At 51.6% G+C, this 24,760-nt stretch overlaps 3 protein-coding genes across 4 annotated transcripts; all 3 read left to right on the forward strand.

The window, feature by feature from the left end:
- Positions 1 to 19: 19 nt before the first annotated feature.
- On the forward strand, positions 20 to 4,990 carry FUT11 (fucosyltransferase 11). Of its 2 annotated transcripts, none has more exons than XM_027591294.1 (3): positions 20 to 837; positions 962 to 1,587; positions 2,990 to 4,990. In XM_027591294.1, exons 1-3 carry the CDS (start codon positions 130 to 132, stop codon positions 3,135 to 3,137), a joined length of 1,482 nt encoding a protein of 493 aa, XP_027447095.1. In that variant the 5' UTR covers positions 20 to 129; the 3' UTR covers positions 3,138 to 4,990. The 2 variants fall into 2 exon arrangements, with proteins under 2 accessions (XP_027447095.1, XP_027447088.1); XM_027591287.1 differs by having other exon boundaries at positions 3,456 to 4,990.
- Positions 4,991 to 7,372: 2,382 nt separating this feature from the next.
- CHCHD1 (coiled-coil-helix-coiled-coil-helix domain containing 1) lies at positions 7,373 to 9,867 on the forward strand. The gene is made up of 3 exons (XM_027588904.1): positions 7,373 to 7,515; positions 7,638 to 7,756; positions 8,357 to 9,867. The coding sequence occupies exons 1-3, from the start codon at positions 7,392 to 7,394 to the stop codon at positions 8,465 to 8,467; spliced, it is 354 nt and encodes a 117-aa protein (XP_027444705.1). The 5' UTR covers positions 7,373 to 7,391; the 3' UTR covers positions 8,468 to 9,867.
- A 450-nt stretch (positions 9,868 to 10,317) lies between these two features.
- On the forward strand, positions 10,318 to 24,753 carry ZSWIM8 (zinc finger SWIM-type containing 8). The gene is given in 27 exon segments (XM_027588867.2): positions 10,318 to 11,017; positions 13,139 to 13,292; positions 13,540 to 13,634; positions 13,814 to 13,986; positions 14,163 to 14,270; positions 14,386 to 14,467; positions 14,602 to 14,722; positions 14,961 to 15,162; positions 15,282 to 15,457; positions 15,830 to 16,823; positions 17,573 to 17,704; positions 17,842 to 18,021; positions 18,128 to 18,311; positions 18,523 to 18,621; positions 19,212 to 19,336; positions 20,020 to 20,260; positions 20,359 to 20,517; positions 20,614 to 20,842; positions 21,019 to 21,308; positions 21,470 to 21,693; positions 22,230 to 22,718; positions 22,956 to 23,115; positions 23,261 to 23,437; positions 23,599 to 23,666; positions 23,668 to 23,719; positions 23,976 to 24,154; positions 24,276 to 24,753. Coding segments are annotated over 27 exon segments (5,505 nt in total). The 5' UTR covers positions 10,318 to 10,809; the 3' UTR covers positions 24,480 to 24,753.
- Positions 24,754 to 24,760: the final 7 nt, after the last annotated feature.

Genomic DNA, 24,760 nt, shown 5'->3' on the forward strand with positions numbered 1-24,760 from the left:
AGAACTGCGCATGCGTCACACGCACCGCGGGCGTAGGACCTCCTCCGTCCCGACTGACGGCGGGGCGGGGTCTGGTGCTGCCGGGAGGAGTTGGGGGCGGGGGGAGGAAGGGGGCAGCTGCCAGTGGACATGGCGGCGGGCCGCAGCAGGGCTGTGTTTGCCGTTTTTGGAGTGCTTAGTGTTTGTGCCGTCAGCGGCTCTGGGCCCGTGGCTGAGGGGGAGACCGGCGGGGAGGCGGAGTGGACGGAGCCTTGGGATGGTGCGGTTTTCCGGCCGCCCTCAGCGCTGGGCGCGGTGGGGGTGGCGCGCAGTCCGGGGACCCCGCGGCCAGGGAGGGAGGAGGCGGTGGACTTGCCCGTGCTGTTGTGGTGGAGCCCAGGGCTATTTCCCCACTTCCCGGGCGACTCGGAGCGCATCGAGTGCGCGCGCGGTGCGTGCGTGGCGTCCCGGGACCGACGGGTGCGGGGGCACTCACGGACGCGCGCGCTGCTCTTCTACGGCACTGACTTTCGCGCGTCTGAGGCGCCGCTGCCGCGCCTGGCACATCAGAGCTGGGCGCTCCTGCACGAGGAGTCGCCCCTCAACAACTTCGTGCTGAGCCACGGTCCGGGCATCCGCCTCTTCAATCTCACTGCCACCTTCAGCCGTCATTCTGACTACCCGCTGCCGCTGCAGTGGCTACCCGGGACCGCCTACCTGCGCCGCGCCGCGCCTCCGCTACAGGAGCGCGCGGAGTGGCGCCGGCGCGGCTACGCGCCGCTGCTCTATCTGCAGTCCCACTGCGACGTGCCTGCGGACCGGGACCGTTACGTGCGCGAGCTGATGCGCTTCATCCCGGTGGGTGGGGCCGGGACGGGGCTGGGGTGGGGCGGCCAGGGGGCGCGTGCGGCTGAGGCCAGGACCCTTGGCGTCCAGGCCGACATGCAGCACCCACTTGACGGCTGTACTCTACCCCGCTCAGGTGGACTCCTATGGGAAATGCCTGCAAAATCGGGAGCTGCCCACTCCGCGGTTACAGGACACAGCCACAGCTACCACCGAGGATCCAGAGCTCTTGGCCTTCTTGTCTCGCTATAAGTTCCACTTGGCCCTCGAAAATGCCATCTGTGATGACTACATGACAGAAAAACTGTGGCGCCCCATGCATCTCGGGGCTGTGCCTGTGTATCGCGGCTCTCCCTCTGTGAGGGACTGGATGCCCAACAATCACTCCATCATCCTCATTGATGACTTTGAGTCACCTCAGAAGCTGGCAGAATTTATTGACTTTCTGGACAAGAATGATGAGGAATACATGAAATACTTGGCATATAAGCAACGTGGGGGCATCACCAACCAGTTCCTTCTGGATAGTCTGAAGCATCGGGAGTGGGGAGTGAATGATCCTTTGCTGCCTAACTACCTCAATGGTTTCGAGTGTTTCGTCTGTGACCACGAACTGGCTCGGCTGGAGGCCGAGAAAGCCCACGCAGCCTCTCCTGGGGACATCCCTGGCCCTGAACCTCACATTGCCCAGCCCTCACACATGGACTGCCCGGTGCCCACACCTGGCTTTGGCAGTGTGGAAGAGATTCCTGAGAATGACAGGTAAGGATAGCCGGGGTCCCTGTGGCCATCAAATCAAATGACTGACTTGCTTGCTGTGGGCAGCGAACTAATACTAGGTGCTGAGGGGATTGTTGTATAAGGAAGTGATGACATGGGCTTACCCTGCCTTTAAGGTGTCAAGAGTCTAGTTGGGGGAGACAGGACAAACTGAAAAAGCTCAGTAAAAGATGCAAAATATAATTCAAGGCAACAACATGAAGATCAGCTTATGTGAGCAGTGTTTGCAATAGTGATTCAGAAAAGGCTTCAACCAGAGCAGAGGGGCCTGTTCAGTGGAAGTGATGAGAGACAAAGTTGGGCAGATAAACTGGGGCCAGGCTATACATAGCCTGAATACCAGGCTCAGAAGTTGGACTCTCCTGAAAATCAACTCAGCTGTTTATTTAGCACCTTCTAAAGGGTGGGGTGGGGGAAGAGCAATACAAAGATGGGTATTTTGAGAGAGGTTTGTCTGCAGTAGGGTTTACATCTGTTAACCTGGCATAATTACTAATCGTACCTCCTTTCACTCTCAAAAGTACCCTGATTTGGATGGTAAATTATATACATTCGCTCTAAACAAGATAGGACTGCTTTCAATGGATAATAATGAACAATGGTGGGCAGTGTGAATTGGAAGAGAAGTGAGGAAGCTGCTGCAGTAAGTGGCAGAAGGTGGTGCACTGGGAAACAAGGTCAGCATGGGAGGTGGGAAAATGTTGAAGACACTTGCAGCAAACCACATCTTTTCAGGGAGAGGTGATAAAAAGATTATTCAGCTTAAGAAAGCAAAGACTGTTAGAATGGCCTGCAGAGACCAACTTGCACAGTGGATGGCAGCAGAGGGCTGTTTATATACACTGCCAACAACAGTTTGGTTCTGGGAATGGAGTCCTCCATCAAGTAATTTGTATCTGGTTTATGCTGAACATAGTATTATGATTTAGTAGAAGAAAAGTGTAAAACATTAAAAAAAGACTATATGTTTTATCTAGACATTGGACAGCATTGCACCTTCATTTTGATTATTGAAATAAAGGTGCAACTTACAAGGTAACCATCTAAAGAGGCTCCCTGGCTTTTCTTACAGAGACTTCTGGTTCCATAGTGTGGCCCTTGCCCTGCCTTCCCCTGAACTCCTTCCACATTTGGGAACCCGGAGTGGGCACGACAGGAAGTGTAACTCATTGGGGGTGGGCTGTGTGACAGATAATGTGTTTGCAGCTTACTGTCACTTGTACCACTACTAGATTTATTTCACATTTCCTTCCCTTCAAAGCAGAGCCCTGTCCCAGACAGAGACTACTGGATCTGCTTAAGATTTCTTTGACCCCATTCAGAGAAGGCAGGACTCATAGCTGTGCAGAGGTTCCATAATCCAACTCCCATTTTGATGTTTCAGCTGGAAGGAGATGTGGCTGCAAGATTATTGGCAAGGTCTGGACCAGGGGGAAGCTCTCACTGCCATGATCCACAACAATGAGACAAAGCAGATGAAATTTTGGGATTACCTACATGAGATCTTCATGAAAAGGAACCAAAATCTCTAATTACCCTTGCAAGAGCCTTTAACTTGGCAGAGCTAGGAGATGGAAGTCCTTATTCTACTATGGGACATGAGGGGCATCTGCTGCACAACCTTAATGAACACTGTCTTATCATGAGTTCAAGGAATTCCAGTTACAGCCACTGATATTTTATCTTAATGATGTGTACCCAGTGTCTCAGCTTGTGGTAATAGGGCCTGTCCTCAAGGAGAGATGGAAGCCTCCAGTTCTTGGGATTAGTGGGAAGCAAAAGCCTGAAACACCCACTTGTTTCAAAGTGCTGATCAAACAGAATTTTAAAAGATCTGCATCTTTTTCTAGCCATTTCATCCTCTCAACTGTGATTGGAACAACACCTTGGTACTTGTCTAAGAATGAGGTAAGATGGGTCAGGTTTATGGTCTTAAAACTTCGATGCTATTCCTTAAATTCTTCATTATTCAGTACCTTTCCTAATCTCTTTTCCTCGTCTCCTGCTTTATAAACTGTTATGTTGGTGGTGAAGCAAAACTCCTGGTGGGTTGTATTCTGGTTCTTGGAGTTGTATTTTTTAATATCATTTACTTGCCTTTGATGTCAAACTTTTTATTTTAAATGGATTTTTCTTTCCTGGCTGTCCACTGTATCTGATGAAGATGCAGTAGCCTTGCCACCATCCCCACATTCATTCTCCCCTGCATTAAACTGGCTATAGATTTGACAGCTTTTTTTATTGCTGGTTTGCTTTTTTTTTTTTTTAAGAGCATATCTGGAATTCCTTCTCATGAACAGAAAGACTCAATGGCTAATATATGCCATGTCAATTTAATGAATTGTCCTGCTCTATTTGAGGTTAGAGATTAAGGCTGTAAATGATGACAGAGTATATATATATCATTCATGTATATATATATATATATATATATATATATGAATATTTAAATGATTTTGAAATGTTAAAATAGATCAGTGCAAATCAAACTGCAGATTTTTATAGGTCTTTAGTCTTTTCTGTTTGCCTAATGAACTCTCTATTTTATTGTTTTTATATGCTACAATTCTAAGTCTCATTTTTCCCAAAGAGTCATGAAGATTATGTTGGAAAAAACAGCCCAGCAATATAGTTGTAGCAATTACCTCATATTATGTAGCGTTTTTCACTTTATGTGGAATGAATATTCCAACTTCATTCTATTACCAATATCCGTCTGTACAACTTTATAGTACTTACTGAGACTACATTTTGATGGAACCCACCTAAGGTCCTAACCTCAGGGGGAGGTGAGGCAAGAGATAGCCACAAGTGGCTGGCTAAATAAAAAGCTGTTAGGCGATTTTGGGGTACAGCCAAACCCTTTTATTGCTGTGGTTTGAAAATAAAGCTTAATGGGCAGGGAGACCGTTAGCTTTTTCTGGGCCAGTGGAACAAAAAAGAATACTTTGGACCTTAGTGCTACTCTGGTTGTAATGTAGTATTAATGAATTATCACTAGAGAAGTTCCATAGCTTATCAGTTTATCTGTTTGTAAATTATGTACTTTTACATACATATACACACACTAATTTACAACCAGATGTATGTGTGTGTATGTATGTGTATGTATGTACGTATGTTAGATGGGTCCCACCCTTAATATTGTGACATCTAAGGATATGGCCAAGGAGAGCTGTAATTTGGGCTGGATTTCATTGCCATTGTGGTTCCTTTTCCATTTTATTTTTTAGTAAAAAATACCCTTCACACCAGCATGGAAAGTTTGCTTAGGGGTGCCTGGGTGGCTCAGTCGTTAAGCATCTGCCTTCGGCTCAAGTCATGATCCCAGGGTCCTGGGATCGAGCCCCGCATCGGGCTCCCTGCTCAGTGGGAAGCCTGCCTCTCCCTCTCCCACTCCCCCTGCTTGTGTTCCCTCTCTCACTGTGTCTGTCAAATAAATAAATAAAATCTTAAAAAAAAAAAAAAAGTTGGGGCACCTGGGTGGCTCATTCCTTAAGCATCTGCCTTCAGCTCAGGTCATGATCCCAGGGTCCTGGGATCGAGCCCCACATCGGGCTTCCTGCTCCGCGGGAAGCCTGCTTCTCCCTCTCCCACTCCCCCTGCTTGTGTTCCCTCTCTCACTGTGTCTCTGTCAGATAAATAAATAAAATCTTAAAAAAAAAAAAAAAGTTAACCTGTTTGGGCTTGTACAGAAAAAAACAAGAGGGGAATATAGACCTTCAAACATACTTATATTAAAATAGTAGTAACCCACAAAAAGTCAAATTCAGGACTCCGATTTCTCAACTTGCAGTCTATTTAAATGCAGGTGCTGATTTATAGTGCAAAATACATATTACTCAAGTGCAAAATAAGGTTAGGAATCAAGTTTCATTATGTGCAATAAAAAGGGTAAGTGCAAAGTGTATAATCATCCTTACCTCTCCTAATTACAGCAGTTCACATTGGCATTCCTTTAGCACTTTTATGTACAAAGTGGGCCAGTTGTTTATGAATGATTGTGGCTGGAGACTCATGCCTGCTTTGTGGACAGTGCTTCCCAGACTTTCTCCTTTAATCCTATCACCATAAAAGTATTCATAAAAGAGCACGGTAAACCAGATGCTACATTTCCACAAGAGAAAGCAGAACCAGTATGAAGAGAAAGCAAACAATGTGAATTTTCTCTGGTTTGGGCCCCGCTTGCTCTGTAAACAGCAACAGGCTCAAGATTATTGGTGGTAGAAGTGTCTGATTAGGAATCAGTTTTATTTGTGCTGCTGGGGTGGCGGTGGAGCATGAGACTGATGCCTTTATTACTCCATGTGTTGCAATTTTCTATTTTCTCAGGTTTCATTTTGTATAATAAATAACTTCTTTTTAAAAAGAGTCTTCTGCTTGGTTATATTTCTGGGCTGAGTATGATACACTTGGAGGCTTGGAAAAATATGTCAAAACATTTGCTTATTTAACAAGTATTTATTGTCATTGTTTTAGGCACTGGGATTCAGTAAGACAGGGTCCCCTCTCTAATGGTGCTTACATTTTTTAAATGGGTGTCACTGGTAAGGAAGGCTGTAAATAAACAATAAATGAACAAGGTAATTCAGACTGTGATATGTGCTATGAAAAAAATATAACAGCTTGATGGTGGGGGGATGGGGGACGTAAGGGAAGGCCTCTCTGACAGGAACTGAGACTCAACAGAAGAAAAAGAACCAGTCATGCAGAGATCCAATGGGAAGATTAAACATCTGTGATAAATGATTTTAATTTTAGCACACTAAAATTTACATAACCAAATAAATATTGCTCCTCCAAAGTAGTCCTCTTATGAACTAAAAGCTGTTCAAGTTATGCTTCCATTACCAGAAACATTTCTTGAAGCTCATTTCTAAATGCCCTGAGAATCCTGGCACATCTTTGAGTTTTGTAAACAGCTAAAAGACACTTAGAACCAAGTCTGATGAAGCTAGGCATCACAACTGAAGGGTCAAGTCTATTAATGATACCACCAAGTATCTTCACAGGATTGGAGAGAGGATTAAATTAGACGATAAATGCCAAAGTGCTTAAAACTCACCCTACCCAATGAGATCATTACAAAGGAGAGCAAAGAATATATAGTAGAACATATAAGTAGTAGCAACTTTATTTTTACCTATTTAAGTAGGCTCCACACCCATCGTGGAGCCCAGTGCAGGGCTTGAACTCAAAACCCGCAGTTCAAGACCTGAGCTGAGATCAAGAGTGGGACGCTTAACTGACTGCGCCACCAGGTGCCCCAGTACTAGCAACTGTTTAAATGAGCCCAACTTTTCTTTACGGTTTTGGGGGGGTTTTAAAAGGTAGTAAAATCCAACAGTTCTTAAAGACTCGTCAAAATATAGTAAGAATCTGTCCCAACCTAATATCTTAAAGTCTCATATTTTGATTCGCTCCCATACTCTGCCCTTGCCTATGTCAATCATCCTCTAGTTCAGCCAGCTACCACCATAAACGAGTGTCCTGTTTATCGGGTCCTTTCCTGCATATTCCCGGCCTAATACCGCCCGGAGACCTCAGGGCCCGGAGCCCACAAAAGAACGGTCTCGGTCAGCGAACGAGCCCCCAAAACTCTCCTCCTAACCTGCACACGGGTCTTGAACAACCGATGTTGGATCCCCTCATCGGGCCTACAGGACCAAGAGAGCAAGCAGTGCCTCCAAGCTTCCCGCAGGTTGCGCTCCCAGACTCGTCGAGCTCGTAGGGGTCACGCAGGGTCACGCACGGAGACGCAGAGCCTGCCGGGAGTTCGGTGCGCAATGGCGACGCCCAGCCTGCGCGGTCGCCTACCGCGGCTAGGAAACCCGCGGAAGCCTATATTGAAGCCCAACAAGCCCCTCATCCTAGCTAACCGTGTTGGGGAACGACGCCGGGAGAAGGGCGGTGAGCAGTCGGAGCCAGGGAGGCTCCAGAGCGGAAGCTGGAGGGATGTACGGGGCGACTGGGTGGGAGGGCTTAAGGTAAGGGTTTCCTTGTGACTGAGGGTTCTCGTTCTGCTCCTCCAGAGGCGACTTGTATTACAGAGATGTCGTTGATGATGGCGTGTTGGAAGCAGAATGAATTCCGCGACGAAGCGTGCAGAAAAGAGATCCAGGATTTCTTCGATTGTGCTTCGAGGGCTGAGGTGACAGAAGGCCCTTAGGGTGCCGTCTTGGGAGGAGAATGGGGCGGGGATACAAGTAATTGTTCTCCTTGCCTCTTGGTAGGTGATAGGAAGTCCTTCTCATTTTAAAAAGGCGAGGAAAGTTGTGGGAGCGATTTCACTTAAGCCAAATTGGAAAAAGTTGTTTTGAAGGCATTATGATTTTGAGCGATTTGTTTCACTGCTCTAAGCTTTAGCTATACCAGATGTAAAAGGAGGTTAATATTAATACCCACCTTACAGAATGTTGTGAGTGTTAAATGAAGGAATGAATGGGAAAATCATTTTGTAAAATTTAAAGTGCTGCTCAAATAGACATTATTGTCTGAAATAGAGCTAAAGATAGTGAAGGGCAGACTATTTGGATTTTAGCCTAAAATTAATTGCAAGCTCGCATGGTAGCGTCAGGTCATCCAGTCATCTTTAGGTTTCACGTCCCTTTTGAAAGGGGATTGGGTAGATGAAACAGATATTTCCAGGCTGGTTAATATATTAATGTGCTTTGTGGCATTGTGAGAACTTTTGGCTTAGGTTAGGATAAACTGTAGAGCTGTCATTTTTGTTTTTGTTCTGTCTTTTCAGAGAGCCCGAAAGATGCGATCAATCCAGGACACAGGAGAATTTGGGGATTTACCCCCCAAGAAACTGAATAAATTGTTACAGAGATTTCCTAACAAATCTCATGTCAGTTGAAAATGGAGAAGCATTTTCTATGACTGGACTGTAGCTACTGAGAACTATGCAGAGGTGTTTGGAGACGTTTGCACTGCCATGCTCTATTTGAAAGGTGAAAGGAGGCAAGACACCTTTTTCACCCTTTGGAATCATTGTCAGGATGGAAGTTATGCTTTATCTTGAAATAAAATCCTCTAAAGAGAACTTGGCCTTTGTTGTAGATTAGGTTCTCCCTCCATACTTGAACTCTGTATCCTCCCTGAGACTGGAAGTTCTTTGCTCTCTGATTTGCCCCAGGAGCAGGACAGATTTATTCTTGTTCTGCATTTGAAGTCCTTACACCATTTAGTACCCTTGCCTTTGGATGCCATAAGGGAATTGAAGTTTGCCTATATGCAGAGTTTTTTTGCCATCATTTGTAAGTATTTAGTGACTGCCTGTTTTGTGCATAGCCCCTGCAAAATGCTCCCAGAATAATCAGAAGTTCACAAACTGGTGCACAAAGTTACTGCAGATGTATTTTATTTAGCCAACACAATTAAAAATTTCTTTTTGAATTAGATGACCACCTTCAAAAATAGGAAAGGTGTCATTAAAAATCCACTTTGGAGCTTTCCATTAAAAAAAAAAAAAGGATCTGGCAACACCAATATCTTATTCCTGCATGGCAATAATCGAGTAGAACTGATTATCATTTGTCTCTATTCTCCATACCTGGAGAATACCAGGCATTGGCCTCTCTCAAATGGTGAAACTGAAACTTATTTGGCAGTTGTCTTCTTTGTGTATCACCCGTTCACTCTCATTAAGTTATCCACCTAGTTGCTAAAGGTATTAACTTCTGTGACCCCTTGATATTAGAAACAATTGTATAGTATTTTATGTATACTCTGCCCTTTCAGGCATAGCTAACTTAACCTTTCCTATATACGTTAGAGCATTAAATAGACAAAGGGATCAGTGGGGCTTCTAAATCTCCATTGGGATAATTATTCAGATAAAGAAGGGGTCTTGCCTCCCTGACCCCCACAGCTACCTCTTCCTATAGTCCTCATCTCCTCTGGGTATGGCACTGGGCAGTTGCCTGGTTCCAACAGCTGAGGCTTTTAGCGGTAGGAAGAAGCTCAGCGCTTAGGCACTTTGGACTGGACTTAGGAGTTCTTAACCTAGGGTCAGTAGATTCCCAGTAAGAGTTCTGTGGACAGGAATGGGAAACAAATTTTATCTTTAGCCACAACTGAAATTTAGTATTTCAGTTAAGACTGAGGGAAACAAACCACAGTATCAGCAATATCTGTGAAATCATATTTTCATGTAGTAGGTTGCAGATACCTCAATATCATACCCATCACTAGCTTCAAAATTATGGTAGTTATTACACTTGCTGTTGGATCTTACTTAATGTGTAAATAAAGAAGTATTACTATGTTACAAATTTGTTTTATTATTTTTAAAATTGTATTTCGACATAATTGGTTTCCTTTGTAATTTTTATATTTTATTTTGTGCATTTACAATCTGAGAAGGGTGTCTATAGAGACTTCACCAGGCTGCCAAAGGGTCCGTAGCACAAAAAAAAGGCTAAAACATCTGAACTCAAAGGACCCACTGACAAAACAGTACAACCATTTCCTGAAATCAAGTGCATTCTTTTCGCGGTGCTTCCCTGGTGAGACCCTGTAACAACGCTGATGGAATGCAGGCTTCTGGACTACAACTCCCAGAAGGTGATGCGGTCCCAGGGCCTATCCGGAGTTAAAACAATAACTCCACCCAATAGTTCCTGTGTTATCGCTTGACAGCCTACGATTCCCGGCATTCATGGCGGCTGTTTATTCCTTGGGGACATTATGGACGCCGAGTTATTGCTGGGATCTGTAGTCATTTCATATACCTCTGGGGGTTGGCTTCCTCTTACAGTAACTGAGGGTGGGTTCGAGAAAAAAAGGCAGGAAATGCAGCAATTAAACAAACAGGTCCTCTACATCTGCCCGGACCGGGTCCGGTTCCCAAGCGCGTGAGGGCGGAAGTGGTGGTGGCCGGCGCGGCCGGAAGTTCAGATCAGCTGATGGGGGAGGCGGCGCCGCAGCCGCCGAGAGGCCCCGGCTGCCGAGCGCTTCGTCCGGGCCCTGAGTCTCTGATACTGGCCACGATCCCCGTTCGCACCTCGCAGTTGGGCGAGGCCCGGTTCCAGATCCCTTCCAGGCTTGAGATCCTCGTCCGGCACGGCCGCCCTGAGCGCCCCGGCCACCCCCAGCCCCGGCTCGCCCCTCAGGCCCCGGGCCTCCCCTCAGCCCCCGGCCGGCGGCCCAGGCCCCGGATCCGCGGGGGGGGACCCGGCCCCGGGGGGTGCAGGCCCCATGGAGCTGATGTTCGCGGAATGGGAGGACGGAGAGCGCTTTTCATTCGAAGATTCGGACCGCTTTGAGGAGGATTCGCTCTGTTCCTTCATCTCCGAGGCCGAGAGCCTCTGCCAGAACTGGCGGGGATGGCGCAAACAGTCCGCGGGGCCCAATTCCCCCACTGGCGGCGGTGGCGGAGGTGGCAGTGGCGGTACCAGAATGCGAGGTGAGGGTGAGCGGAGGGGGAAGGGAGCGGGCTGGCTCTGCTCAGGCCTTGCTGGGGAGCTGTCCCTGCTCGGGAGCTGTCCCGGACCGCGAGCTGTCCCAAGCCCAGAACGGACTTCTGGATTCGCTTTTCCAGTCTTCCTGGGGTTGGCTTCTCCACACCAGCGCGTGTGTGTGTGTGTGTGTGTGTGTGTGTGTGTGTTGGAGTGATGGCTGGGAAATCCTGGGTTCGGTAGGATTAGCGACAGAAAGTAGATCTTTTGTGGTTCATTTGCCTTAGAGATGGGGTAGGAGAAAAAACTCGTCTGACTTGGGAATACTCACCGAGTTCAGCCCGTGGCGAGCCAGAAAATAGAAGAGAAGGTGGGTAAGAGGCGGATTGTGAAGAAGGGACCACTTGAGGTGTGTCAGCCCTATTGCAGAGTGCATTGGGAGCTTCCTCTTAAGGATGATGACCATCTCATCCTGGCTACACCAAGAAGGGATTCCATCCAGAGGAAAGTGGAGGTGAACTGACCTGTGAGAAGAGATTCCATAGTTACATAGATTCACATCAGAGGCTTGGTTCTGGGCCATATTGAACATCTGTCAGGAGCCGAGGCTGGGACTACTGGTTTAGAGCCTTAGATTTCTATCATCTGGGGCCCCGGGGAAGAGTGTAGGTAATTGGCTCTAGAGTCTCCATAAGAAACACTCTTCCTGCTTTTTTGCTGTAAGCTTTTTTCATCCTTGGGTCTTTCAGTGAATTAACTGATTAATGCTGTGAAGAATTTTCCTTTTATTAAAGGGGATTGAGGAGAGAGTGATGATAAGTGAAGCTCCACAGGCTCGAGACTCACCACATCCTTTCCCTGCCTTCCTCGTGGCACAGTTTTTGTCCTGGTCCTCAGTGCAAGCTGACTTTTTTCAGCAGTTGGGGTTGTGATTCTACTCTGGCCATTCCAAGAGTCCTGTTTTCCAAACTGCCCTACAGAAATTTTTAGCACCCCTCTGGGACAGAGAGAAATGTACACATGTCACTTGTAGGAGTGGTAGTGTTCAACTTCATTTGGAGAGGTGGCATATGTTCTGTGTACACAGACCCACAGGCCCACAAAGATCATAGGCAGTTTCACTGTGGGTTTTCTATGGTTTCTTTGCTTCTTTCACATTTGCATGTGTGGGTAGTCTTGGGGCTTAGAGCTCCTTCACTTTGAGGGAAGTAACCAAAGTCATGTTGGTGGACATTCTCAGCATACTGATATCTTCCTGAATTGGTTTAAGATCTAGGAAAGCATGTCCTTCCCCAAGCCCCCTGCCATCCCGGGCTATCCTCAGTTGCTCACTTGTAAAATAAGGAGATTAACTTTTTTAAAAAAGGTTTCTTTCAGCTCCATGATTTTCTGATCTTTCTTCTAATCTCACTAGCAATTTGGGGAGATATGTATGCAGTCTATTGTGTTTCACCACTTTTTGATTAAAACAGTGTAGGAAAGCTTGAGTGGCAATTCCATCCTGCTCCAGGTGATAACAGGTTCCCTTGGGATAACGCATCTTCTCCCATCCCATCCATCTTCCCAGGCTTCCATTGTAGGAAGCCAAGGTTCAGGTGTGCCAAAGGACATGCAGCCTCTCTTGTACCGGAGCCCGCTCTCTTAACTGCTCTGGGCTCTGGCCCATCCTCACTCCTTGGGTAGAGGTCTAGAGTCATCTAGAGAAAAAGGGAGAGTAAAAAAGCAATTAGAGAAGAGACTGTCAGAGGAGAGACATTAACAACGTAATATGAATCTAAAGTGCTAGGTATAAGGGAAATTAGATGCCGAGCCATGTGAGAGGGGTTACCTGCTGGGATCCTGGAACACATCTGTTTGGCCAGGAGTTTCTGGGATATCCCTGGTATCTTCTGTTCTAGACCTTAGGTAGCGGGCTGTGGGCTGCGGTTGATTAGCTCCCCACCCCCAGATGGGAGTCTTAAGGGTTAATGTATCCTAACAGGAGAGTCCCTTGGTTTTTTATCCAGCTCTCCCCTTCCTTTCATAGTGAAGTGGGGCCCAAGAAGTTAGGCACTGGCATTGGTGCCAAGTAATCATGGCCCTTTTCATTTCCCCTTCTCTTTACCCTCACCCAAACATTTGTTTCCAAGATGGACTGGTGATCCCATTGGTGGAGCTATCAGCAAAGCAGGTGGCATTTCATATCCCATTTGAAGTGGTGGAGAAAGTTTATCCCCCAGTGCCTGAGCAGCTACAGCTCCGAATTGCTTTTTGGAGCTTCCCTGAGAATGAAGAGGATATCCGGTGAGGCTAAAGGACTGATGGTGGGGAGTGGGTCCTGATATTCCACACTGTGTACTGGGCTTCGTACAGAGCAAATGAGATACTGTATTTGGGGCTGTGGTGAGAAGAAGACAAGGGGAGGAGAGTGCCTGGGATTTTCCCCAAGAGGGAGTGACAGTGGGGAGAGAGTGCCCAGGGCACTGTGGTCTCTGACGGGGCCTCTAGAAGGCTCTTTGCTGAGCTGTGCCTGTGCCCTCTTCACTACCAGGCTGTATTCATGCCTCGCCAACGGCAGTGCAGATGAGTTTCAGCGAGGGGATCAGCTGTTCCGCATGAGGGCTGTGAAAGACCCGCTGCAGATAGGTAAGGGTGCCTGCATGCCCTGTGCGCACCCCCCCCCCTCCTCCCACCCCCTTTGTTAGGAACGAAGGACCTACTGCAAGAAGCTAGAGCAGGTTGTCAGAATAACTGCAGGGCCAGGGGTGCGGGCAGAGAGTGATGTCTTGATGGCTCTCCCTGACCATACCCATGTTTCTCCCCAGGGTTCCACCTGAGTGCTACAGTGGTGCCACCTCAGATGGTCCCCCCCAAAGGGGCCTACAACGTGGCTGTGATGTTTGACCGCTGTCGGGTCACTTCCTGCAGCTGCACCTGTGGGGCTGGGGCCAAATGGTGCACTCACGTCGTGGCACTCTGTCTCTTCCGCATCCACAACGTGAGGCCCTCCCAATTTATCCCGGCCCTATCCTACGCTCCATCCCCCCCTTCTCTGCTGCATGCCTGGCCACAACGTGAGCCCCCTCGCCTCCCTTAATCTGCCTGTCTTTCCCCAGCTCCAGCGTCAGCAAGCCTTTTCTCAGCTTGTTCTATTACTCTCTGTGTCCCCTTCAGGCTTCTGCAGTCTGCCTGCGTGCCCCCGTCTCAGAATCCCTGTCTCGGCTGCAGAGGGACCAGCTGCAGAAGTTTGCTCAGTACCTCATCAGTGAGCTCCCTCAGCAGGTGAGTGAGGATGGCAGACCCTCCTCAAACTCCAAGCTCCGGGACCCCATATAAGTCTTCACGTTAGACCAGTGCCTCCTTGGGTCACCTATGCCTTTGTCCCTTTCCCCGTCAGATCCTCCCCACAGCCCAGCGTCTTCTGGATGAACTCCTCTCTTCCCAGTCAACAGCCATCAATACGGTGTGTGGGGCCCCCGGTGAGTGTGGAGACAAGGAAGGGCAGTAGGAAGGAAGAAAGCGGGTCATGCAGAGTACCACTTCCTCAAAGCTTGCTGTTGTCAGGCGAATCCAGGTCCCTGTCTCTAGGTAACTGACTGCCTATCACCCCCAGACCCCACAGCAGGGCCCTCCGCCTCTGACCAGAGTACCTGGTATTTGGATGAATCGACACTCACCGACAACATCAAGAAGACACTGCACAAGTTCTGTGGACCCTCGCCTGTGGTCTTCAGGTAAATTGGATCTCTTTATGCCTGTGTCTGTGGCAGAGGGAGTGTCCCTTAGGCTGTTGACAGATCCTCTGTTCTGTGAATACCCGTGCTTCGAGAATTTTTGTCCTGGACATCCTTTTCCCCCTACACTCTGTATTTTGGGTCGGGACCCCTTTTGTGTCAAAGCCCTGGTGCACTTTGACCCGTTGAAGGCGGCCCCATCTCAGGGTGAGCATTTTCCACTCCCCTGCCTTCACAGTGATGTGAACTCCATGTACCTCTCTTCCACGGAGCCTCCAGCTGCTGCTGAATGGGCATGTCTGCTGCGCCCTCTGAGGGGCCGCGAGCCAGAGGGTGTCTGGAACCTGCTTAGCATTGTGCGGGAGATGTTCAAACGGAGGGACAGCAATGCTGCCCCCTTGTTGGAAATCCTCACCGACCAGTGCCTCACCTATGAGCAGGTAACCCTCCAGAGTTGGCTAGCCCCGTCGTGGCTCATTTTCTCCTTCCCTGGACCTCATTCCCCTCTTGCTGACAGGGGCGCTGCGGAGGGCTGCTCTATCTTTCTCTTTGTTTGCAGATAACAGGTTGGTGGTACAGCGTGCGCACGTCCGCCTCACACAGCAGTGCCAGTGGGCACACGGGCCGTAGCAATGGGCAGTCAGAGGTGGCAGCCCACGCGTGTGCCAGCATGTGTGACGAGATGGTCACGCTGTGGAGGCTGGCTGTTTTGGACCCTGCACTCAGCCCCCAGCGGTGAGTCCCTCCCCGGGCTCACCACAGCGCGGATGCTGGGCCAGCCCAGGACAGACCCGGCCCTCGTGTCCTGCACACACACAAATGTGCTGTTGTTCTAGCCCTGGGGAGATGGCAGGTGCTGAGCAGCAGGGTTACCAGTGACTTAGGAGTCCTTTTTCTGAGAGGCTTTCTCCCTCCCCTCCCCTAAGTAGCTCCCACTTCGCCAAATACCTGAGTGTCGGAGTGATGTGTATGGGCTGGCTCAAGAAGTGCTTCCCTAGGCTCTTCCGCGGGCCTCTCTCCTGGGGCTTAGGCCTGCTCTGTCTCCTTCCATCCCTTCTCAGGGCGGAATGTAGCCTCCCTGCAGCCTCCCCAACTTTGTTCCCACAGCCGCCGGGAACTGTGTGCGCAACTACGCCAGTGGCAGCTGAAGGTGATTGAGAACGTGAAGCGGGGACAACACAAAAAGACCCTGGAGCGGCTCTTCCCTGGCTTCCGGCCGGCGGTGGAGGCCTGCTACTTCAACTGGGAAGAGGCCTACCCACTTCCCGGTGTCACCTACAGCGGCACTGACCGGAAGCTGGCGCTGTGCTGGGCCCGGGCCCTGCCGCCTCGGCCCGGCGCCTGCCGATCTGGGGGCCTGGAGGAATCCCGGGAGCGGCCCCGAGCTCTTCCTTCTGAGCCCGCTGTGCGGCCCAAGGAGCCTGGGGCCAAGCGCAAGGGATTGGGTGAGGGGGTCCCCTCGTTGCAGCGGGGGCCCCGCCGCCTCTCTGCTGAGGGGGGAGATAAGGCTCTGCATAAGATGGGTCCAGGTGGGGGCAAAGCCAAGGCACTGGGTGGGGCTGGCAGTGGGGGCAAGGGCTCAGCAGGCGGTGGGAGCAAGCGGCGGCTGAGCAGTGAAGACAGCTCCCTGGAGCCAGACCTGGCCGAGATGAGCCTGGATGACAGCAGCCTGGCCCTGGGTGCAGAGGCCAGCACCTTTGGTGGATTCCCTGAGAGCCCGCCACCCTGCCCTCCTCCCGGTGGCTCCCGAGGTCCTTCCACCTTCCTTCCTGAACCCCCAGATACTTACGAAGAAGATGGTGGTGTGTACTTCTCTGAAGGGCCCGAGCCTCCAACAGGCTCTGCGGGCCCCTGTGGCCTATTGCCTGGGGAGGTCTGTACCCGGGACGACCTCCCTTCCACAGATGAGAGTGCCAGTGGGCTCCCCAAAACCAAAGAGGCAGCCACCGCAGTCGGAGAGGAGGATGATGACTACCAGGCATATTATCTGAATGCCCAGGATGGGGCTGGGGGCGAGGAAGAGAAGGCCGAGGGCGGGGCCGGGGAGGAGCACGACCTGTTTGCCGGGCTGAAGCCACTGGAACAGGAGAGCCGCATGGAGGTGAGGAGGAGGGTGCTCCTTAGCCACAGCTGGGAGCGGGGCCGGCTGGCTCTAGTTGGGGGTGTCAGGACTGTAGCAAGGCTGTTAGAATCCGGTAGTGGGCTCCTAATTGGCCTCCCTGCCTGCAGTCTTTTCACTGCTTCCATATTGATTTTCCTGAACTGTCTGATGGTGTGACTCAGATACTTAAAAGTCTCCAGTATTTCTCACTGCCCCCAGTTTAAAATCGAAGGTCCTTGGCATGACCTGTGAGGCTCCACTTGGTCTGATCTTTGTCTGCTTCTCCAGACTCATGTAGCTATTCTGTTCTTTTTACTGGTCAGCTGAACCATTCCTCTAGCTTGCCATGCTTTCTCTTGCATCCTTACATTTGCACAGATTGGCCTTTCTGCCTAGAATGTTCTTCTCTCACCTTACCCGGTCAGCTCCTGTTCCTTCTTCAGGTTTCAGATATCTTAAGAGATCACTTCCTCGAGGAAGTTTTCCCTGAGATTGCTTCTCTGCCCCAGGCCCCAGTGAGGTATCTTACCCACCTGTTCCCCTCTTGACCTTTCCCAGGGATAGCTGGCTTCACACTGGTTTGTGTGTTCGTGTGTTTGTTTCTCTGATCAGACTGTGAGTTCCTGTGGTCTACCCAAGACCAGTATAGGGCCTAGCATGTAGTAAGTACTCATGGGATGTTTGCTGCATGAGTGAGTATGGTGTTGGAGTTAGGGCTTCAAGCTGTGCGCTGCCCACGTGCTCTCCAGGTACTCTTTGCCTGTGCTGAGGCCCTGCATGCACATGGCTACAGCAGTGAGGCCTCCCGCCTCACCGTGGAGCTTGCCCAGGACCTGCTAGCCAACCCACCCGACCTCAAGGTAGAGCCGCCCCCTGCCAAGGTGAGAGACCCCCACCTACCTCCTTCCCCACTTAGCCCTAACCCTCTCCTGTGCCGCACCCCAAGCGAGAGCCTCCTCCTCACTCCACCAAGACGAGTCAGATTCACCTGCCTGCCTCCTTGTACTTCCCTCTTTAGGGCAAGAAGAACAAGGTATCTACGAGCCGTCAGACCTGGGTGGCTACCAACACCCTGACCAAGGCAGCCTTCCTGTTGACAGTGCTAAGTGAGCGTCCAGAGCACCACAACCTGGCCTTCCGAGTTGGCATGTTTGCCTTGGAGCTACAGCGGCCCCCAGCTTCTACCAAGGCCTTGGAGGTCAGAGGTTCTTTCTGTCTGAGCCTTGTACTGCCCTCTCTTCAGAGCCTTGCAGCTTGATCTCCATCGAAGTATTAGAGGTCTGAGCTCCTTCCTATACTGATAGGTGAAGCTGGCATACCAGGAGTCTGAGGTGGCTGCCCTGCTCAAGAAGATTCCTCTGGGTCCGAGTGAGATGAGTACCATGCGGTGCCGGGCAGAGGAGCTTCGGGAGGGGACGCTCTGTGACTATCGGCCCGTTTTGCCTCTCATGTTGGCCAGTTTCATCTTTGACGTTCTCTGTGCTCCAGGTATGGCGCACGACTCTACAGCAAGTAGGACTCTTGGGTAGGAGTAGTTTTCTCTAAGGAGAAACCAAGAGCCCCAAGGCTCTGAATTGCCTTTAGGACCCATCAGGCAGCTTCGTGAGAGGTCTGGAATGATAAGTGTCCTCGGGTTCCCTACATTTTGTTCTTTCCCATCATGCTTCTGTCTGGCTGACTTATTCCAACTTTTATCTAGTGGTTTCTCCCACGGGTTCGCGGCCTCCGAGTCGTAACTGGAACAACGAGATGCCTGGGGATGAGGAGCTGGGATTTGAAGCAGCAGTTGCTGCCTTAGGTGAGTCTAGCGTTATCTTGAGCACATCTGTGAACTAAGCCTGGCCCAGGCCATGAAGGGCGTGAGACATGGCCCCGTTTTGAAGGGGCTGTAGGGTAGTGGGATAGCCCGAATGACACGAATGAGCCGAGGTAGTGCCTGTGAGACAGCCAAGAAATTAGGAACAAAATGTTTGCTATGGCTGTTGGGGGTTAGAAGGGCCGCGAAACAAAAATCTAGGAAGAGGACTCAGGGAGGGTGTAGAATATGAAATGTAGGTTCAAAGATCAGCTCAGTTTTTGATAGGGGGCTCAAAAGACCATGGATAAAGACACAGGGGCAGTTAAGTCTTGATCAGAGTGAGGAGTCCCGCTTCCTTGAAGTGATGGCTATGCTGTGAAGGTAGAGTGGGCCAGGTCACAAAGGTCTTAAAAAGCAGGCCAGAGTTAAGGCTGGATGTAGTAGGCGATGGGGACCTTCCACAGGGGATGTGGGTTGGACCAGAACTCCTTATGTCATACGCTGGTGGCTCAGCAGCCCTGGCCTGTTCACCTTTGCTGTCTTGGGAGTTATGGCCATTCTCAGTCCCTGTGAGACCCTTCTTCTTACAGGTATGAAGACAACAGTGAGTGAGGCAGAGCATCCCCTGCTGTGTGAAGGCACACGTCGGGAGAAGGGTGACCTGGCACTAGCACTAATGATCACTTACAAGGATGACCAAGCCAAGCTCAAAAAGGTAGGGACTGAGGAACTGGGACTTTGACAAGCAGGGAGCAAATTTTACCACCTTTCTCCAGGATTCCAGGACAATGAGGAAAGGGCTGTTCTGCTCATAGGAGATTAATGGAGAATCTTAGGGACGCTTCATAAAGAATAAGACCAAGTTAGGGGGAGGGAGGAGTGGGTGGCTCGGTCAGCTGGGTGTTCAACTCTAGATTTCGGCGCAGGTCATAATCTCAGGGTCGTGAGACTGAACTCCCTGTCGGGGTCTGTGCTGGGTGTGGGGTCTGCTTGGGAGTCTCTCTTCTCCCTCTGCCCCTCCCTGCTGTACTTGTTTGCATACTCTCCCTCTAAAATGAAAAACAAAACTAAAAAAAACCGCCGCTAAAAAAAAAAAGACTATGACCAGTGGTTCTCATAGGAGTGCTTGGGCCGGGGGTGGAAGAAGAGAAGCAGAGAGCATAAAGGCAGTTGTACATTTATTTCAGTATTTACTGAATATCAATATCCTCAGTCTTGTGATTGTTAGGATATCAAGATATGTAAGCCAGCCCCTATCTTGGGGCAGGGTTCTCCTATGGTTGTAACTGGGGAAGGCTTCCCGAAGAGGTGGTATTAAGCTGTTTCAAAGGGAGAGGAAGGTAATAGAAATAGAAGTCAGGAGATAAAGGGCATCTTGTCACTGCTTCTGTTCTCCAGATCTTAGACAAACTGTTGGACCGAGAGAGCCAGACGCATAAGCCCCAGACACTGAGTTCGTTCTACTCATCCAGCCGCCCAGCCACAGCCAGCCAGAGGTCTCCCTCAAAGCATGGGGGCCCATCTGCCCCAGGGGCCCTGCAGCCGCTGACCTCGGGCTCTGCAGGGCCTGCTCAGCCAGGGAGTGTGGCAGGGGCTGGGCCAGGCCCCACTGAGGGCTTCACAGAGAAGAATGTGCCTGGTGAGGTGGGGGCACTGGGCAGGGGGGATGAATGGTATGGAACCATGTTGGGGTCCCCTTTCCTGAGCTTATCCCAATGTCCTGTTTTCCCCACCTAGAAAGTTCCCCACATTCTCCTTGTGAGGGTCTCCCATCTGAGGCAGCTTTGACCCCAAGGCCAGAAGGGAAGGTTCCCAGCCGCCTGGCACTTGGCAGTCGTGGAGGCTACAATGGCCGGGGCTGGGGCTCCCCAGGGCGGCCTAAGAAGAAACACACAGGTATGACAGCCTGTGGGATGATACGGAGGGAAGGATATTCCTGAAGTCTGAACTCTGGAACTTCCGGCTTCTGAGGACTGATTTGTCTTGGGTTAGGCATGGCCAGCATCGACAGCAGTGCCCCTGAAACCACGTCGGATAGCTCCCCCACCTTAAGCCGGAGGCCACTTCGAGGGGGCTGGGCCCCCACCTCCTGGGGCCGAGGACAGGACAGTGACAGCATTAGCAGCTCTTCCTCGGACTCTCTGGGCTCCTCGTCGTCCAGTGGAAGTCGCCGGGCCAGTGCCAGTGGAGGGGCCCGGGCAAAGACCGTTGAAGTTGGCAGGTCAGTGGAAGAAGTCCCCGTCTCCTCTCATCTGGCCCCACCCTCAGAGCCACCCGCCTAGTGTCATCTAGCTGTCGTTCCCCCAGGGACTCCACTTGCCCTTGGCTCTCCCGACCTACCTGGCTACCCATTTCAGAGAAACCCCAATCCCCGTCCCTACCCCGTCGCCCCTTCAGGTACAAGGGCCGCCGTCCCGAGAGTCATGCCCCCCATGTACCCAATCAGCCATCAGAGGCGGCTGCACACTTCTACTTCGAGTTGGCGAAGACGGTGCTGATCAAGGCAGGGGGCAACAGCAGCACTTCCATTTTCACACATCCATCTTCCTCAGGGGGCCACCAGGGTCCTCACCGCAACCTGCATCTTTGCGCCTTCGAGATTGGGCTTTATGCCCTTGGCCTGCACAACTTTGTTTCTCCCAATTGGCTGTCACGTACTTATTCTTCCCACGTTTCCTGGATTACAGGTAAACCCAGTGTCTTGACTTGGGTTTGGGAGGGGGGCGGTTAACTGATAGAGTGGAGAGTCTTCTCCTTGTGGAATTACTGATCGGAGAGAAGACACCATTCCTGCTCCCCAGCAGTGCCCATACTAACCCCATTCTGATTTTTGCTCCTTTCCCTGAAGGTCAGGCAATGGAGATTGGCAGTGCAGCTCTGACTATACTGGTAGAATGCTGGGATGGACACCTGACACCCCCTGAGGTTGCATCCCTGGCTGACAGGGCGTCACGGGCACGAGACTCCAATATGGTGAGGGCAGCAGCGGAGCTAGCCCTGAGCTGCCTGCCTCATGCCCATGCATTGAACCCCAATGAGATCCAGCGGGCCCTGGTGCAGTGCAAGGAGCAGGTATTTCTACCGGCAATCTGGGGACCTGCTTTGAGGCATCTGGGCAGGGGCACTAGGCATGGGGGAAAACTAACGGCCCGGCTCTTGATTCCCATATCCTGAAGTTCACAAATTATCCAGTTGGTCCTGATATGGTGATACTTGACATACTAATGCACTTTCACATTTCTTTTACCTTGTAACTCTTATTCCTGTTTTATAGATAAGGAAATGGAGGCCTATACTTTAGGGACCAAGGTGATCACCAGGCTGAAATCCTTAGGGCAGGCTTTGGGGAGATAGTGGAATTGGATGGGAGGGAGTGGCTAAGTTAGTCTGGAACTGGGACTATAAACTGGGTCTTGTGCTGGTCAGCAGCTGTTTGTTCAGTATCTGTGTGAAGCATTCATTGCTCTGACACGGACTCTGAGCATTGGCCCTGACCTCTCATGCCTCCCTGGGAACCGGCCAACTCAGAGGGACACGTTGGAGTGTCATTTAAAACCATGCCTGAGTACAGCCCCTCCCCCTTAACCCTCTGTGCCCCTCCCTTCCAGGATAACCTGATGCTGGAGAAGGCCTGCATGGCGGTGGAAGAGGCGGCCAAGGGTGGGGGTGTATACCCCGAAGTGTTGTTTGAGGTTGCTCACCAGTGGTTCTGGCTCTATGAGCAGACAGCAGGTGGCTCATCCACAGCCCGTGAAGGGGCTACAAGCTGTAGTGCCGGTGGGATCAGGGCAGCTGGGGAGGCTGGGCGGGGGCTGCCTGAGGGCAGGGGGGGCCCAGGGACTGAGCCGGTTACAGTGGCAGCGGCAGCAGTGACAGCAGCAGCCACAGTGGTGCCAGTCATCTCAGTGGGGTCTAGTTTATATCCAGGTCCAGGACTGGGGCATGGTCATTCCCCTGGCCTGCACCCCTACACTGCTCTACAGCCCCACCTGCCCTGCAGCCCTCAGTACCTCACCCACCCAGCTCACCCTGCCCACCCAATGCCTCATATGCCCCGGCCTGCCGTCTTCCCTGTGCCCAGCTCTGCGTACCCACAGGTGAGACCGGTGTTCTGCTGGGGGTCGGCGGGGGAGGGGGCTGGGCATGTGGAAGAACACTGGGAGCTCATGTGGGGTTGGAGTGGGGTACTCTGGGAGAACAACAGGGCTGTCCTGGTGAGGTGGTGGAGGTCTGGGGAACCCAGGCCAACTAAGCAATGTAGGAACACCCAGTTGTGGGCCAAAGGGGGAGAGACACATCTTAGTATCATTTCCTTCTCTTCTCCCTGTCTTTAGGGTGTGCATCCTGCCTTCTTGGGGGCTCAGTACCCTTACTCAGTGACTCCCCCCTCACTTGCTGCCACTGCTGTGTCTTTCCCCGTCCCTTCCATGGCACCCATCACAGTACATCCCTACCACACAGAGCCAGGGCTCCCACTGCCCACCAGTGTGGCCTGTGAGTTGTGGGGACAGGGAACAGGTGAATGGAGGGGAGGTACACCGGGCAGGGGAGATGGGGGAGGAACCCTCTCTGTCCCTGTGTGGGCTGTGAGTTGCTCATACGGCTTTCGTTCCCCCCCTCCCTGCCCCGCCCTGCCCAGTGAGCAGTGTTCATCCAGCATCCACGTTTCCAGCCATCCAGGGTGCCTCGTTGCCTGCCCTGACTACACAGCCCAGCCCTCTGGTGAGCGGGGGGTTTCCACCACCCGAGGAGGAGACACACAGTCAGCCTGTCAACCCACACAGCCTACACCACCTGCACGCTGCCTACCGTGTTGGTGAGAGGAGGACCCCTTCTGTTCCCCCACCTGCAGTTGTGCCACAGGCTCTTCGGTGACCCCTCCCTCCCCACAGCTCTTCATTTGTTTACTGTGGGGTCAGGTTGGGGTAGAGGAGGAAAAGGATGTAGCCCCACCATGTGCCCGCCCTCTTCTCCCAGGAATGCTGGCACTGGAGATGCTGGGTCGCCGAGCACACAATGATCACCCCAACAACTTCTCCCGCTCCCCCCCCCTACACTGATGATGTCAAATGGTTGCTGGGGCTGGCAGCAAAGCTGGGTAACACCTCCCCTCCCCAGGACCATTGTCCGCCCCCCACCCGCTTCCCCCACCTTCCTATCCCAGACCTCCTTCCTAGCTCTTGCTCAGAGTTGAGGCCTTGGTCGGGTATGTGTGCGTGCGCGGGGGGTGGGGGGTTACCTCAGCTCCTGGGGTGGAGGGCGGCTCTCTGCCAGGCCAGAGCTGAGAGAGGAGAGTTGGGTCCCTAGGGCAGAGGTGGCCACCCCCGTCTCATGCCCCTCCCCCTGCCCCCCAGGAGTGAACTACGTGCACCAGTTCTGTGTGGGGGCAGCCAAGGGGGTGCTGAGCCCGTTTGTGCTGCAGGAGATCGTCATGGAGACGCTGCAGCGGCTGAGCCCTGCTCATGCCCACAACCACCTGCGTGCCCCGGCCTTCCACCAACTGGTGCAGCGCTGCCAGCAGGCATACATGCAGGTGACAACCTAGGACGCACGGAGGAGTGGGGAGTCCCTCCTGGGCAGGCAGGGAACCAATTCCCCCGCATGCTGGGGAGGACGGGCCTGGTGCTGTGCTTAGTGGTTTCATCCTCTTCCAGTACATCCACCACCGCTTGATTCACCTGACCCCTGCCGACTACGACGACTTTGTGAATGCGATCCGCAGTGCCCGCAGCGCCTTCTGCCTGACACCCATGGGCATGATGCAGTTCAACGACATCCTGCAGAACCTCAAGCGCAGCAAACAGACCAAGGAGCTGTGGCAGCGGGTCTCACTCGAGATGACCACCTTCTCCCCATGAGTCTGGCCCCTCTAGGGTCCTATACAGGGACACAGGCCTGTGGCTATGGGGGCCCCTCACACAGAGGGAGTGAATCTTGGCTGGACAGATCATCCCCACTCAGTTCTCTGGTAGCCCAGACTGGCAGCCGCTCTTGGGCTGTAGCTTGGGGCCAAGATGTCTCAGACCCTAGAAACCTAGGGTTGGGGGAGACAGCCCTGTCTGGGAGGGGGCATTGGGTGGCCTCTGGTATTTATTTGGCATTTATAAATATATAAACTCCTTTTTTACTCTAGTCTGCC

This window comes from Zalophus californianus, chromosome 15, assembly GCF_009762305.2.
Source record: "Zalophus californianus isolate mZalCal1 chromosome 15, mZalCal1.pri.v2, whole genome shotgun sequence".
Taxonomy (NCBI): domain Eukaryota; kingdom Metazoa; phylum Chordata; class Mammalia; order Carnivora; family Otariidae; genus Zalophus; species Zalophus californianus.